Genomic DNA, 14,205 nt, shown 5'->3' on the forward strand with positions numbered 1-14,205 from the left:
AGATATGATGAAAGCCAATCCTCTAAAAGGCCATTTCCCAAAATAGATTGCGATTCTAAACGAATATGTTTGGGAACCATTTCTCTCCTCCTCCCTCTTCCAGTCCCCAACCAAGCAGAAAAAGATACCTTTGTTATCATTGTAGAAGATACTTTGTACTGGTGGTCAGCTTGGACATGGGGAGTGATTGGTGCCCACAGTGTTCCCTTTGTGGTAGTACGTTCGTGGAGGAATGTTCGCAAGTTGGGGAGGGTTTCCACCAAGTTACTGGAGAGAGCTTGGAAATGAGACCATTATTATGTTTGGATGAGTGGGGAAGGGAAGACACGAGCATGCCCTTATGGGAAGGGTTACCAATTGCACCTAGTATTGGTTCTTCTTTGTACGTCAGACCGAATACAGCGCACCATAGCACTGGTATGCAAACTTCTAGTTTAAGTTATTACACTGCAGGTAGAACAGCGTCAACTAGCACTGTGACGGAGAATTCGAGTCCTTGGCAGCATGTTTTGGAAAGATTATGGGATGCCTTTTCTAGATTAAGAAGCAGCAGAAGAGAACAAACAACACTTCGGCCTCCAATGAGTGCCCATACTACGGCTACTACTAGTACCACAAACCATTCAACACTTTATTCTTCTTCTGTCTCATCAGGTAGTGTGCATAGTCTTCCCACGAGTAGGGTCTCTAGAAGAGTGAGACATAGAACAGGTGAACATACGCAAGATATGAATAGTCTCAATGTAGAAGAGATATGGGAACGTGAGTTGGCTACACTTTATCAACAGCTCCTGTTTTCACAAAACGACCCAGAGGAATATGCACGAGTGGAAGCTTTCTTGTCTAGTATGTTAGATTGTTTATTGGAACTTTATTCACAAAGGTCGAGTCCAACGTCCAAGTCATTTGTAGATAGTTTAGAAGGTCAATTGTTGACTGAACAGGACGCAAAGGAAGCCGAAAGCTGTGCAATCTGTTGGGAAGAGTTTCAAGTCAATACTGTAGTTGTATTCCTTCCCTGTAGTCATTTGTTTTGCAAAAATTGCATTTGTACCTGGTTGAAGGAGAATTCTACTTGCCCCACTTGTCGTTACAAGTTGCCTGTAGACAATGCAAAGTCGAATCATGAAGAAAGCATATAGACTTGAATTGCGATTTGATTTTGAAGAGTGTGTAGGGATCGGATAGTTTCTGTCCACCTGAGTGTGAAAATAAACAGTGACATTCCTCCTATATTGCAAATATGGCACGAAATGAAGAGAAAGCACAGTCTATGTTGAACAGATATTTACGTGGTAAAGCAGAAGAAAGAGGCGAATATTTTCCGGTGGGTAGTAAACACTCGCGTGGTTCTCAAAGAATGACCGACATTTTGGAAATAGGGACAAGAACGACCGTATTTGGCTAGTATGTGTGATCGTCTTGACGCTGCAGAACAGTGGAGAAATCAAGTTCTCCGAGAGATTAGTAGAAGAGTGGTTGAAATTCAAAATAGTAAGTTGCTTCTTATTTGAGGTGGTTTTTTTGCTAAGCACCTGTCGAAACAAAATAGAGGGTTTAGGTGAAAGTAGGATAAGAGACGTCAACGACCAAATTAATAAGCTATTGAGAGAAAAGTATCATTGGGAGAGGAGAATAAGAGAATTGGGTGGACCCGACTATTCACGTTCTGCACTAACTGTCGGAGAAGGTGAAGCCATCCAAATTCGAGGTAGCAAAGGTTATTATTATTTTGGTGCTGCTAGAGAACTTCCTGGCGTAAAGGAGTTGTTGAAAGAGTCCTATTCGAGAGAAGAAAAGAAACGTAGTAGAGCGGAGCTGTATAAATGTGTAGATGCTGAGTATTATGGCTTTTTGGACGATAATGATCCCAATTTAGAGCAGTTAGAATATGAGGCGGAACTCGAAGCTCGAAAAGCGTTGGTAGAAAAGTGGGAGACAGACCACATGGTCCCTTCGAATTCGACAAAGAGAGCTCAAGTCGACTTGGAAGAACTTAGTGATGAAGATGAACCAGAGGAATCAAGTATTTTGTTGAAAGATGAAAACGCATTTCGTAAAGTTAAGCCAGGACATGAGTCACAAGTTGAACAGTTAGTTCTGGATAGAAAGAAGCGTCAGTTGCTTGAACAAGTTTTAAATGATGAGGAAGGAGAATGAAAGTGCTTTTTCCATAATACACTAAAGACTCCTTAAAAGACATTCTCTTAAATCCATTTTTGGTAATAGGATTGGCGAAACAATGAGTTAAAAAAATGCTAGGAACAAATAGTTTGGCGCCTTGTTAGTTGAATACTTTGGTTCTTATTATGAGTAAAGAAAAACTCCATATAGCTCGATTTGAGAAGCATACAACAGCACAAATACTTCATCTGTTAAAGGAACCTTCTATGGGTTTATACTACACAACAGAGCACTTGAGAAAGCGAGGAATTCCTCAGTTGATTTATCTACAAAACAAACTAGACGCAGTGGCGAGCCAAGAGGACGATCTTAAGATAGACTGTCAGTATGTACAGGAAGTATTAGAACTGTTTCCTAAAGCTGTAGGAAAGTTGGATTCGAGTATACGAAAGCTGGAGGGTATACTTGAGCAGTCTAAGCAATTGAACAAGTGATGCAAAAGTTTTTATAAGACCTTTATAAAGAAACAAGCTTTTCGTTCTCAATAGACGCAGCCTTTTGAGATAGTCCAGGTTGGACAGTACATATATTGTTTGGGCAGCACGAGTTGAAAAAATTTACTATGGGTCAGTAGCAATCTCTTGCAATTGTAATGCAGTCCGCTGAGAGTGTCAATTCAGCTCAGAGGAGCTAGTGCACAAACCTGAAAGTTAGGAAAGCTCTAAAGTCTTTTCGTGGAATAATGCCAAGCAATGGGCATTTTTTGAGTGGTTCCCTGCAAGGAAAGGAAGCCAGATTAGATTGCAGTTCTTGCGATGCAATGCAGTTTTGTTAATGGCGAAATATGTAGACACTGCAGGAGGAAGATCCCCCTGAAAAAACATGCTCAAATACATGTGGATAACCGAAGATGGTCTCGCCGATTGTCTGCTCCAATATTTGTCAAAGTTTGCAGAGAACCTTGTGTCACTTCCCAAAACTCTTCAGTCCAGGATGATGATCGCAAGGACACGAAAAGGTATTGCAATTCAATCACTTTTCAGGATGCTATCTTGAAGTTAAAGGAATATTGGGCTTCAAGGGGTTGTCTAGTCTGGATCCCACATAATACTGGTATGACGCAAGTCCACCCTAAGTTATTCTAAAGAGACTGAGTATCGGATAGAAGTGGGAGCTGGTACAATGAATCCTGCGACTTTCCTTCGTGTACTTGGTCCGGAGCCTTGGAGAGTTGTCTATGAAGAGCCTTCTATCCGTCCTGATGACTCTCGTTATGGTGATAACCCGAACCGTGTACAGAGGCATACACAGTTTCAAGTTATCTTGAAACCAGCACCTGAAAACTCACAAGAACTTTTTTTAAATTCTTTGCGTGCTTTAGGAGTTGACGTTGAATCTCATGATATTCGTTTTGTCGAAGATAATTGGGAGTCTCCCGCTTTGGGTGCATGGGGTCTTGGTTGGGAAGTTTGGCTGGACGGACTAGAGATTACACAGTTTACATATTTTCAACAAGCTGGTGGCTTTAGTTTGGATCCTGTTTCATTGGAAATTACGTATGGTTTAGAGCGAATTATAATGAGTCTTCAAGGTGTATCCCATTTTAAGGAAATCCAATACAACAACTTGTTTTCCTATGGTGACCTATTTTTGCAAAATGAGTACGAAATGAGTCGATTTTACTTGGATGAAGCGGATATATCCAGACACAAAACGTTGTTACAACTATATGAGGAGGAATGTCGATTTTTATTGAGAAAACAACTGCCCATTGCTGCCTATGAATTTGTTTTGAAATCAAGTCATACATTCAATATATTAGATGCTCGAGGAGCTGTTGGAGTAACAGAACGTGCAAAAATGTTTCAAGGGATTAGAAGTTTGGCATGTGATGTTGCTTCGGCCTGGCTAAAAACGAGAGAATCGCTTCATTTTCCTCTTCTTGAACAAAAGAACAATTTGGAAAATGGACAGAATAACACCATAGAGAGCTTTGAGAATATTATTGTGAATCGTCGTACATCCACGATGAGACTCATTGATAAGGAATATGACTTCTTTGTTCTTGAAATAGGAACTGAGGAACTTCCAAAGGATGCGATTCATCTTGCCAAAGTTCAGTGTGAAACGGCATTTTCAAAACTTCTTGACTCTAACAGACTAGACTGGCGAGGAAATATATTGTGTGGAGTAACTCCAAGACGCATTGTATTGATGATACCAGAACTAGCAACTTGGCAAAGTCCACAAACTAAAAAATTAAGAGGTCCTCCTGCTAAGATTGCCTACAAAGAATCAGGAGAGGCTACAGAGGCATTACTAGGTTTTTGTAGAACTCAAGGAGTCTCTGTTTCTTCGGTAACCGTGGAACATGACAAAAATTCAGATTATGTGTTTGCAACCAAATACGAGAGTGGTTCCTCAACTATTGAAGTCATGACAGAGATGTTGCCTCCATTTCTGCATTCCCTTACATTTGCAAGGTAATTGTTGTCTTTGTCTCCTTTATATATCTAAAAAATATTATTTCTTCTTAGAACAATGAAATGGAATGATACTCTAGTTAATTTTCCTCGTCCTATACGATGGTTGTTTGCAATGTTGGGAGAAGAGACTATTCGCTTCCATTATGCAGGATTGGAGGCAACCAATTGTACTTTTGGTTTGCGTATCCAAAGCAAATCACCGCCTATTATTTTGAAAGATGCCAAAAATTATCTATCCAGTTTGGAAAATCAAGGAATTATGCTTGATACAAGGCAAAGACGAACTTTTATATGGGAACAAGCATCGGCCATTGCAACGGATTTAAATGGAAAGTTATACCCAAGCGACAAAGGTCAAGAAGGTGATGATTGCCTCCTTCAAGAAGTCAGTTGTTTAGTCGAGAGTCCTGTAGTTTCTTACGGTCAGTTTGATAAAGTTTTTCTTAGTCTACCAAGAGAAGTGTTGATTACAGTTATGAGAAGGCATCAACGTTATTTCCCCGTGCAGTCAGTCGAAAATGATGAGTTGCTTCCTTTTTTTATTTTTGTTACTCAGTTGAGAAAAGACATGGAATTGGTCAGAAAAGGAAACGAATCAGTATTAAGAGCTCGATATACCGATGCAGAATTTTTTTATAGACATGATTTGATGCAGTCTTTTGATAGTTTTCGACAAAAGCTTCAAGGTTTGACCTTTCAAGAAAGTTTAGGAAGTATGCTGGATAAAAACATTCGATTGGAACGTATGGTAAGCATGCTAACAGACAGAAGATTCGGAATTCTTGAAATAACACCACATTTGTCTCTTAGGTTTCCACATTGCATGATCAGTTGCAACTCACCCCAGAGGAATCTCGAGACTTGAGAACTGCAGCCCAACTATGCAAGGTAGACTTGGCTAGTAGTATGGTAATTGAGTTTACGTCATTAGCTGGAGTGATGGGAAAATATTATGCATTGGAAAACAATTATTCAATTGCTACAGCTATTGCCATTGAAGAGCATCACTTACCTCGTTACTATGGAGACAAGTTACCGTCGTCCAGGGTTGGAGCTCTTTTAGGAATCATCGACCGTGTAGACTCATTAGTTGGTCTCTTTGCAGCTGGATGCCTTCCAAGAGCCAGTGCAGACCCTTTTGGACTTCGAAGAACGGCATTGGGACTTGTTCAAGTGTGTGTTTTACATGAGATGGATGTGAACTTGCGTCACTACTTTGAAATTGCAGCCAAGTTACAACCCATTGCTGTTCCTTGTCAAGTAATTGATCAAGCCTTGAGTTTTGTCATGAAAAGATTGGAGACTTGGTTGACAGAAGATGAAGCAACATGGGATATTGCAAATCATGAAGCTGATGTCATTCAAGCAGTACTGGCAGAACAATCCAGTGGCAATCCATTTCAAATAGTCAATATTTTGAAACTTTTCATGAAAGAACGAGAAAAACCTTACTTTGGAAATGCTATTCAGGCCTATGCTAGACCTGCCAAGCTTTTACTTTCTGTTGTTACTAAAGACTGGTCTGAAATACCGGAGATACCTGATCCAACATTGTTTGAAACTGAGGATGAGAATGGTCTTTATTATATCATTTCCAAAGATTATGAAGCAATGAATCACTATGCGAATAACAACTTGTCCCAAATTTTGGAAACTCTGGCGAGATGGAAACCTTTTATCGATACATTTTTTGAAAATGTATTTGTCATGTCTTCAGATTATCGAATTCGTTACAATCGAATAGCACTGTGTCGCATGATAACAAAAATTACGACAGGAATCATCGACCTCACCAAACTGCGTGCTTTCTAAGACACTTTCAAGCTCTCTGTAAGATTCAGTAATCTTGGCAAGTCTAATCCGTTGCAACTTTCTCAGTGTCATGTAAAGAGGATGAGTTTTTGAGGTTTGTGCCTATTTCATTGAGAGCATGTCGAATATTTGACAAACTGGACAAATCGTTATGAATAGACTCAAGTATTTCATTGTGGTGCTGTTCATTGAAAAGTTCCTTCAGAGTATGTTCAATTTTCTCAAAACCGTTGCGTATTTCAAGAGTTACTTCTCTTGTCATCTGTTCCAATTTGTTAACGACCATTTGGGAAGCACCAAGCCCATCTTCGGCAACTTTTCTACTAGAAACTGTACCACCAGTCAGTATGGGGGTCGAAAGTTTCTTTGGAGTTTCTTCCACCTTTCGTCTTTTGGTTGTCTTGCTTTCTGCACTATAACCGATATTGTTACTATTGTTATGGAAGCGAGGAGTCGAGCCATGAGTTTTTGTACGCGATCGCTTCTCTGCACTTCTTTCCACAGTTGCATACTTCCATTTGACTTCCGAAAGATCCACCCATTCGGAAGAGTGATCTGCTTCATAATAGATATTGTGCATCTTGTCTTCTTCTGAATAATCAACAACCTTTCCTGTATACCATTGGTCATCTGGAGGCCAATACAATTCTATATAGGTGTCCTTTGGTAGTTTAGCAAACGCTGCCTTGCCTGAACGTAACGGTGCTGCCTGCGAATCTTGTTCCTTCACGGATGCAACTTCCTTTTCGGGTTTCTCCAAATATTGTTCTAAATATAACAAGTCCGATTTCCTGGCTTCGACGGCCTCTTCTGCTGCCTCCATCAACAACTGAGCATGTTGTACTATCCAATCACTTTCGGGGTCAGTATTAAAGGCTCTTGTGTTTTCCAACAACAAACGCATATCGTCCAAATACTCTGTATGCGTGAAATATTTGCCACCCTTACATTTATCCCTTATTTGGTTCAAGAAGATTGGATTTTTCACCACCTCATAGTAACTTTTTACTTTAACCGGCACTGTAAAGTCCAAAGCTAACCCCTTTGGCTTGGCCAAGGAAAGCGCAGAAGGCGGTATGACGTCACCAGCCTTATAACGAGCTATTTGTATCGGAGGTTCTATATTGATTGCAAAACCTTTTTGGTCTCTAACGAATTGTTCGCACTCCAACAACAGTTGGTTGAATCGTTTCCTAGCTTCTTGGGGGGTCCATTCATCCGTTTCAGAGTCGTCAAGTTCTCTCAACTCTTTTAATATTTGTGCTTTTTCTTGTTCCAACTGTTCTAACTCTGCGTCAACCATTTCTGATTCCATACGAAAAACGACGAAAAGAAAAACCCTACAATATCTAACTCTCTCACTTCAACAGGCGGGTCGAATCTAAGATAGGATGGACGATAATGATAATAATACTTATGGGAAATGCCCAAGTGTCATGGGAGGAGAAGCTTGGCTAAGCTGTCTCTCTCTCTATGTGCTGCCTGAATAATATGCCAACTATAGGGAGAGCCATCTATCTTTATTCAGATTACTTTATAATTATGGTTCATTCTAAACAACTTGGAACAGCATATGAGAGAAAGGATCTTCCCTCCAGTGCATTCGTCTTTTTGATTCTAGTTTAGACGCCTACTTTCCATTAGAGAAAATTATTCCATAGCTATTAAACTTCTTTATCGAGCCATGTAGTGTTGCAAGTCCAACGGCAGCTCAAGTCTTTGGCGCCAAATAATGCAATTAATCTTATCGTTGATTGTTTTGTGGGGGAGTGGAGGAGGAAAAAGTGACATGGCTACTTCGGTATGTTGCATAACCAACTTTGTGAAGTATACTCAACCTAGAGGTACAGGAAATAAACAACCATCATCAGGAGGAACAACCGTTCAAGGTACATTTTTTCTTCTCACCTTGGTGAACAAGTATTTGACCAACACTCGTAGGAGCCGTCCTCGAGGGAAAGCAACGATAAATTTGACCAAGCATATGCCGAAAGTGTTGCCAAGGAAATCATAGAAAGCACAGTTGGAGAGGAAAAATATGAACACACCAAAACTGTGGAATGGACGAATCAAATGTGCGAAAAAATATTGGCCAAGTTGTTGGAACTACAAAAGCCCTTCAAATACATAGGTGGGTAATATAAATGACATACAAAGCTTTATGTAGACTGATAGTGTCAAGTATCTTGTTCTTTGTTGCAAAAGAAAGGCGCTGGATTCCATACTGCAACGACATGTTACTGGGATGCCGATTGTGATCAGTGTTGCACCATAAAGTAAGCAACAGTAACCTAAACCAATCCATACTGACTTCAAATCAGACACGAAACCAAACACCTTCATGTGATATGCACGATTTATGCCGTATCGATTCATTAGGATCATTCGAGGCTCTATATTTGATAAATACAGATATTGTTCCAAAACGCAGATTTTGCAACCCGAAATAAATCTACATTTGCAAGACTGAACGGAATAGTGCAGTCTTCTGACCATTTAATTAGTGTTAAAGTTTTCCTCTTTATTCTATCAGTACTATCCCAATAGGACTGTCTATGGTTTGAATCACTTGCACTCGAACCCTAGAATATCCTTGGTTCTCGAAGCAAAATGCTGCGTTTATGCCTGTCACAAGAACAAACTAAGACTTTATGTTCAGCAAAGACCAAGTTGTTTCAGTGCAACCGAAAGTGTTTGTCCCAAGTGAAATGAGTGTGTTACGAGAGAACTATGTTGGTTGGTTAAACTTTACTCGAAGATATTGGTCAGGGTCACAGTACCCTTGAAAGAGACCAAACAAGTGAAAGGAGAAGAACAAAGTACCGATATTGCTCTCAGTATTCTTACATTCGACGACAGTGTTCCAATGCAGAAGAAAACCACTTCTTCCAAGTCTCTCAAAGAAAGTCTAGCTAGTTGTGCCTTTCAGAGGCTATTGTGGTACTTCACACAGCAAAAGTCTAAATCACAACATTGTTGACCAACACTGAAGGCTACACTGTAGTTGTCATAACTGCAACGTTGCGTCTTGTGCGGTGAAAAGCAAAGACGTCACAATATTCCAAAAATACCGTGAGAGAACAAGTCCAATATTAGTTCATGTCTTACACTGATAAAACCAAATAACTATGTAATAAAAAACTATTCATTGTTTCAAACGCGGTTATCATTAACCACTTGTAACTGTTCCATGAATAAAACATTTTCTTCAAGTGAGAAGAATTGGGTGACAAGTTCAATGTCCGCCTGGAGAGACTTGGTAGGTGCAGGAGCTGCTTGTGCTCCAGACGACCAACAAGGAGCAGCTTCTTCTTCAGCAGCCTCAAGAAACCCATTAGGTCGCTTGGCAGACTCTGTTTTGGGAGAATCTCGAGAAAGAAATACCTTCAGACAAACACCCGAACACTGGACTGGTCAGGAGGAAGCGTTGCTTTTTGGTGACTATCAACAAGCGCCACAACAAACTATACCCTATGGACAACCTCCAGTACCCCATCCATATGCTTTACCAGCACAACCACCTCGACCGTTCAGTTATTCAGCGCCACTACCACCAGCAGGTTTTACGAACCAGAGTAGAGGCGGAGACTTTGTCAGTGATTTCTTACATGAACAGCAAAGTTCTGTATATAGTTCAGGACCCAACGTAATTTCTCAAGTTCCAGGTCCAAGGGGTTACAATTCTTCTTGGATACGACCAAACTATGACAATGCCTCACTATTTAGCTGGATACCTGAGTACGATAGGCAAGTTGGAGGCTCGTCCCAAAGTGTTTTAGCTCCAAACAACAAAGTACAACATTCCAATGAAGAGGAAGTTCTTGAAAGAGCCTTTTTGTCTTCGTCTCAACCTACATCGTCTCACTGGTCTTCAGTACAGTCTTTAGTAAAGGACTATGCAGCTTCTACCCTTATGCACCAAGGTTTTCAACAAGATATGAGGAAAGCAGAAGGCAGCAGTGGCTTGGCGTCAGAATTGGATACGTTGCGAAAACGTTCCGAAGAAATGGCAAGATCTTATTTTCCAGGAGCAAGTGACTCGTTTATTCAGGAGCAAGTGAATGAATTTCTTCAGTCTTTACGTGAAAGCTCAGATTGGGTATCATCTTATCATCAGGTAAGACTATGTTTGGTTGAAGTATGCAAGAAGTCCATTTTCATATTTTTAGGAACCGAACTTGGAACAAAGCACCAGTACATGGCATGAAGAATTTTCCAAGTTGCATTTGGATGCTCAAGTAAGTGATGGATTTCAATATATACAGGAAGAAGGGGTTTCATTCTTTTTTGAGTAGAACACGACTGAGGAATGGGCAAAGGAGTTGGTAAAGGAAGATCATACAACTTGGGCAGAGGAGTTCCAACAAGATTCCACTAGTCTTCCATGGCAAGATGAATATCTCGAAAAGGAGAATTTCGAAGATACTTTCGAGGATGATTTGAGAGCTTATCTTGGCAAAGACCCCAATGAATTGGAATATGAATTTACTGAAGAGAATCCTTATCTGGGCAATCCCAATGCTATGGCAGAAGGTGAAAGATTATATGCGGAGGGGGATTTACGGAATGCGATGTTGGCATTCGAAGCAGCCGTTAGAACCGAGCCAAATAATGCTAAATGGTAAGTTGTCATGAGTATCGAATCCTTGTCAACACAAAAGATTGATGACTTCTAGTTGGTTTCTGTTGGGTCGGACTCATACTGAAATGGACCAAGACAATCCAGCCATAATATGTTTACGAAGATCGATTGAAGTTGGAGGTGAAGTTGCGGATGCATTGTTAGAATTGGGTGTTTCATATACCAATGAACTTAATCACTCACAAGCTTTAGCATATTTGAAGAGGTGGTTAGAAACCCAGCCCAAATATCAGGCATTCTCTCGTCAACAACCTTCTGATGATGCGGTGACAGCGCATGCTTACTTAGTTGAACAGTTTAGAGCTGCTAGTGTTGCCTACCCACAAGACGTCAATCTGTATATTGTTTTAGGTGTACTGCACAATCTTTCGAGAGACTATGAATTGGCGGTGGAATCATTTGGAAAAGCAATTCAACTGCAACCAAATGATCATCGACTATGGAACAAGTTAGGTAAGACCCGTAAAACATTTTCAACCTTTTATATATCCTCAACATAATCTCCTGCTATTCTCTATTGGAGTTTAGGTGCCACCTTGGCGAATAGTTATCAATCAAGAGAAGCATTGTCAGCTTATCGTAGAGCCGTCGACTTGAAGCCCAGCTATGTTCGTGCCTGGGTAAATGTGGGTACTTCTTATGCTAACCAGGGTATCTATGAGCAGGCTTGTCGATATTATCTGAAAGCTTTGCAAATGAACCCCCGAATCAACCATGTTTGGAATTATCTAAGAACCAGCTTAATAGCAATGGGCAAAAATGACTTGCTAGTTTTAACTGATCAATATGATCCGCAAGTTTTGGTGCAAGCCATGGATGCCGATCTTTCAGCAGCGTGGCGGTCATCCACCAGCAAGGAGGGGAATATAACCAATCATGCAAATACTATGCCAGTAGCCTGAAGGATAGATATTCAGTTATTCTTGTTTGGTATTGCATCTTTATTTCCCAGTGAGTATGAGATAGTGGTCATGAATAAAGTTTATAAGTTGGAAAATGAATTGCCCCTTGAAAAAGGCTTCCTGAAATTGAATTATTGGTGGAAAGTGCGACTACCCCCAAAGAAAGGATGAGCAAAGGTTCTAAAGTTTGTTATTTTATGGATACCGATATCGGAGGATATTATTATGGTCAGCATCACCCTATGAAACCTCACAGACTTGCAATGACGCACAACTTGATGCTTGCATATGGTAAGTATTCCCGACCCGTGTCAAACAACAGTTCAACTTGTTTGTTAAGGACTTCACCAACATTTGGACGTCTATAGAGCAAGATTAGCAACAACAGAAGAGTTGACTACCTTTCACTCTTCGGAATATATCGATTTTCTGAGAAGAATCAACCCCGACAACGCTCAAGAGTTTGTAAAACAACTCCAAAAGTTCAACGTTGGTCGGACTGGTGGAGATAACCCCATTTTTGATGGCCTGTATGACTATTGTTGTCTTTATGCGAGCGGAAGTATCGATGGTGCCAAGAAACTACTGACAGGAAAGGCGCAAATTGCCATCAACTGGGCAGGAGGACTTCATCACGCAAAGAAAAGTGAGGCTTCAGGGTTCTGTTATGTGAATGATATTGTTTTAGCCATTTTAGAGTTTTTGAAGTATTGGCCTCGTGTTGTATATATTGATATAGATGTACATCACGGCGATGGAGTAGAGGAGGCATTTTATGTGACCGACAGAGTGATGACTGTCTCTTTTCACAAATACGGCGACAACTTCTTTCCCGGAACTGGTGACATATGGGATAAGGGTTCCGGAGCAGGAGAATATTATGCGGTAAATGTTCCTTTGAAAGATGGCATAGATGACGAAAGCTATTTTCAAATATTTAAACCAGTTGTGGAGAAAGTATTTGAAACATTTCAACCCAGCGCAGTAGTTTTACAATGTGGGACAGACTCGTTGGCTCGTGACCGACTAGGAGGCTTCAATCTGACTGTAAAAGGTCACGCTCGTTGCGTCCAGTTTGTAAAAAGTTTCGGAGTTCCAATGTTGGTGGTAGGAGGTGGAGGATATAACATTCGTAGTGTAGCACGATGTTGGTTACATGAGACAAGTGTTTTGTTGGATAGGGAAGTTGACGATAGAATACCATACAATGTAATATATCGATAACTGACTGTGGACGGATAACTGAGTATATATATATGTTTTAGGATTATTGGGAATACTTTGCACCCGAATATCGTATTCATCAGCCTCCTCTTGACTTGCCGAATAAGAATGATCCCGAGTATTTGGACAAAGTTCGCTCCAAAGTTCTCGAAAACATACGCCATCTTGCGTGTGCTCCTAGTGTACAAATGCAAGAGATTCCACCCATGATGTACGATGTCGATGAAGAGGACGAAACAGATCCCGTGAGTGTTGTCTGGGTTTCTTCTTTTAAATATCTTTTTATCATTTTATCAATGAATAGGATGTTCGAGGAGGAAAAGGTGTCGAGTCGAGTGACAATTATTGGGTTTGAAGTATCGACGCCAAAGAAACGGGAGAGAAGTATTTGTCCAATTGTCCGTATATGACGTTTGTGACAAAGCAAGATGTTTTTTCCAACATGGAAAAGTGACGGATAGTTTGATATGGATGATTTCCCTATTAAGAATATTCATAAATAATATTCATACTTACGATTGACGACGATATCATATGTTTCCAGATTTTACCGGTGAGATGTAATCAATTAGTGTTATACTATCTTGTTCGTCTTTGAATCTCGCTTGAAGAAAATTGGTTACCCAATAGAAAGCTGGATGGAGGATCAGCAAAGCCATTTTTTCCAAATGAAGGAGGAAACTTTCAATAGAATACATACGAAAAAATGATTTATGAATAGGACAGAAAAATTACCAACTTTTCATGACGCGTTCGTGAAACTTAATATAAACTTGATAATTTGACACAGTCAACTAGGCTAGGTTAGAAAACTCTCAAAGATTGGGCTTTTCTGAGTAAAAGTTTCATGAAACACCTTCATGAGTCTTTAGCTATCTACTAGCCAAGTAATAATGGTCTTGAAGTGTTTTGTCAGTAGCTAACATTACTAGGTTGGTCCATTTTCAACGAGACTGTTTTCTGCACCAAAGAAAAAATGAAAATTTTGACCGCCAAAAAATGAAAACTTTGAAAA

The 14,205-nt window shown here is 40.2% G+C and overlaps 7 protein-coding genes across 9 annotated transcripts; 6 read left to right on the forward strand and 1 right to left on the reverse strand.

The window, feature by feature from the left end:
* Window positions 1-38: 38 nt before the first annotated feature.
* Gasu_10590 (zinc finger (C3HC4-type RING finger) family protein) lies at window positions 39-1,354 on the forward strand. Of its 2 annotated transcripts, none has more exons than XM_005708140.1 (1): window positions 39-1,354. In XM_005708140.1, the coding sequence occupies exon 1, from the start codon at window positions 66-68 to the stop codon at window positions 1,140-1,142; it is 1,077 nt and encodes a 358-aa protein (XP_005708197.1). In that variant the 5' UTR covers window positions 39-65; the 3' UTR covers window positions 1,143-1,354. The 2 variants fall into 2 exon arrangements, with proteins under 2 accessions (XP_005708197.1, XP_005708198.1); XM_005708141.1 differs by having other exon boundaries at window positions 39-1,231.
* On the forward strand, window positions 1,239-2,769 carry Gasu_10600 (pre-mRNA-splicing factor ISY1). 2 transcript variants are annotated; one of them, XM_005708142.1, is made up of 3 exons: window positions 1,239-1,327; window positions 1,383-1,494; window positions 1,553-2,769. In XM_005708142.1, the coding sequence occupies exons 1-3, from the start codon at window positions 1,244-1,246 to the stop codon at window positions 2,158-2,160; spliced, it is 804 nt and encodes a 267-aa protein (XP_005708199.1). In that variant the 5' UTR covers window positions 1,239-1,243; the 3' UTR covers window positions 2,161-2,769. The 2 variants fall into 2 exon arrangements, with proteins under 2 accessions (XP_005708199.1, XP_005708200.1); XM_005708143.1 differs by lacking the exon at window positions 1,239-1,327 and having other exon boundaries at window positions 1,379-1,494.
* Window positions 2,770-2,788: 19 nt separating this feature from the next.
* Gasu_10610 (glycyl-tRNA synthetase beta chain) lies at window positions 2,789-6,629 on the forward strand. The gene is made up of 4 exons (XM_005708144.1): window positions 2,789-3,237; window positions 3,290-4,607; window positions 4,662-5,358; window positions 5,421-6,629. Exons 1-4 carry the CDS (start codon window positions 2,940-2,942, stop codon window positions 6,420-6,422), a joined length of 3,315 nt encoding a protein of 1,104 aa, XP_005708201.1. The 5' UTR covers window positions 2,789-2,939; the 3' UTR covers window positions 6,423-6,629.
* A 4-nt stretch (window positions 6,630-6,633) lies between these two features.
* Window positions 6,634-7,848, reverse strand: Gasu_10620 (TATA-box binding protein-associated factor 1). The gene is made up of 2 exons (XM_005708145.1): window positions 6,720-7,848; window positions 6,634-6,676 (listed from the first exon to the last, which is right to left on the reverse strand). Exons 1-2 carry the CDS (start codon window positions 7,735-7,737, stop codon window positions 6,669-6,671), a joined length of 1,026 nt encoding a protein of 341 aa, XP_005708202.1. The 5' UTR covers window positions 7,738-7,848; the 3' UTR covers window positions 6,634-6,668.
* Window positions 7,849-8,028: 180 nt separating this feature from the next.
* Window positions 8,029-9,489, forward strand: Gasu_10630 (dynein light chain Tctex-type 1). Its single transcript, XM_005708146.1, has 5 exons — window positions 8,029-8,223; window positions 8,273-8,311; window positions 8,364-8,553; window positions 8,605-8,698; window positions 8,744-9,489. Exons 1-5 carry the CDS (start codon window positions 8,155-8,157, stop codon window positions 8,799-8,801), a joined length of 450 nt encoding a protein of 149 aa, XP_005708203.1. The 5' UTR covers window positions 8,029-8,154; the 3' UTR covers window positions 8,802-9,489.
* Window positions 9,490-9,558: 69 nt separating this feature from the next.
* Gasu_10640 (peroxisomal targeting signal type 1 (PTS1) receptor PEX5-like protein) lies at window positions 9,559-12,059 on the forward strand. Its single transcript, XM_005708147.1, has 5 exons — window positions 9,559-10,539; window positions 10,592-10,660; window positions 10,718-11,043; window positions 11,099-11,517; window positions 11,593-12,059. The coding sequence occupies exons 1-5, from the start codon at window positions 9,661-9,663 to the stop codon at window positions 11,964-11,966; spliced, it is 2,067 nt and encodes a 688-aa protein (XP_005708204.1). The 5' UTR covers window positions 9,559-9,660; the 3' UTR covers window positions 11,967-12,059.
* A 19-nt stretch (window positions 12,060-12,078) lies between these two features.
* On the forward strand, window positions 12,079-14,179 carry Gasu_10650 (histone deacetylase 1/2). The gene is made up of 4 exons (XM_005708148.1): window positions 12,079-12,257; window positions 12,307-13,175; window positions 13,232-13,435; window positions 13,495-14,179. Exons 1-4 carry the CDS (start codon window positions 12,134-12,136, stop codon window positions 13,543-13,545), a joined length of 1,248 nt encoding a protein of 415 aa, XP_005708205.1. The 5' UTR covers window positions 12,079-12,133; the 3' UTR covers window positions 13,546-14,179.
* The last annotated feature ends 26 nt before the right edge of the window (window positions 14,180-14,205 follow it).

The sequence above is a fragment of the Galdieria sulphuraria genome, assembly GCF_000341285.1.
Source record: "Galdieria sulphuraria unplaced genomic scaffold scaf_6, whole genome shotgun sequence".
Classification (NCBI taxonomy): Eukaryota; Rhodophyta; class Bangiophyceae; order Galdieriales; family Galdieriaceae; genus Galdieria; species Galdieria sulphuraria.

Coding starts and splice junctions, on each gene's coding strand:
- Gasu_10590 (XM_005708140.1), top strand. CDS start 66: ATGTTTGGGAACCATTTCTCTCCTCCTCCCTCTTCCAGTCCCCAACCA.
- Gasu_10600 (XM_005708142.1), top strand. CDS start 1,244: ATGGCACGAAATGAAGAGAAAGCACAGTCTATGTTGAACAGATATTTA. Junction 1,328..1,382: donor AAAGAGGCGAATATTTTCCG/GTGGGTAGTAAA, acceptor TTTTGGAAATAG/GGACAAGAACGACCGTATTT. Junction 1,495..1,552: donor AGTGGTTGAAATTCAAAATA/GTAAGTTGCTTC, acceptor GAAACAAAATAG/AGGGTTTAGGTGAAAGTAGG.
- Gasu_10610 (XM_005708144.1), top strand. CDS start 2,940: ATGCAATGCAGTTTTGTTAATGGCGAAATATGTAGACACTGCAGGAGG. Junction 4,608..4,661: donor CATTCCCTTACATTTGCAAG/GTAATTGTTGTC, acceptor ATTTCTTCTTAG/AACAATGAAATGGAATGATA. Junction 5,359..5,420: donor ACATTCGATTGGAACGTATG/GTAAGCATGCTA, acceptor TTTGTCTCTTAG/GTTTCCACATTGCATGATCA.
- Gasu_10620 (XM_005708145.1), bottom strand. CDS start 7,737: ATGGAATCAGAAATGGTTGACGCAGAGTTAGAACAGTTGGAACAAGAA.
- Gasu_10630 (XM_005708146.1), top strand. CDS start 8,155: ATGCAATTAATCTTATCGTTGATTGTTTTGTGGGGGAGTGGAGGAGGA. Junction 8,224..8,272: donor AAAGTGACATGGCTACTTCG/GTATGTTGCATA, acceptor CTAGAGGTACAG/GAAATAAACAACCATCATCA. Junction 8,554..8,604: donor AAAGCCCTTCAAATACATAG/GTGGGTAATATA, acceptor GATAGTGTCAAG/TATCTTGTTCTTTGTTGCAA.
- Gasu_10640 (XM_005708147.1), top strand. CDS start 9,661: ATGTCCGCCTGGAGAGACTTGGTAGGTGCAGGAGCTGCTTGTGCTCCA. Junction 10,540..10,591: donor GGGTATCATCTTATCATCAG/GTAAGACTATGT, acceptor TCATATTTTTAG/GAACCGAACTTGGAACAAAG. Junction 11,044..11,098: donor GAGCCAAATAATGCTAAATG/GTAAGTTGTCAT, acceptor GATGACTTCTAG/TTGGTTTCTGTTGGGTCGGA.
- Gasu_10650 (XM_005708148.1), top strand. CDS start 12,134: ATGAGCAAAGGTTCTAAAGTTTGTTATTTTATGGATACCGATATCGGA. Junction 12,258..12,306: donor CAACTTGATGCTTGCATATG/GTAAGTATTCCC, acceptor TTGTTTGTTAAG/GACTTCACCAACATTTGGAC. Junction 13,176..13,231: donor ACGATAGAATACCATACAAT/GTAATATATCGA, acceptor TATATGTTTTAG/GATTATTGGGAATACTTTGC.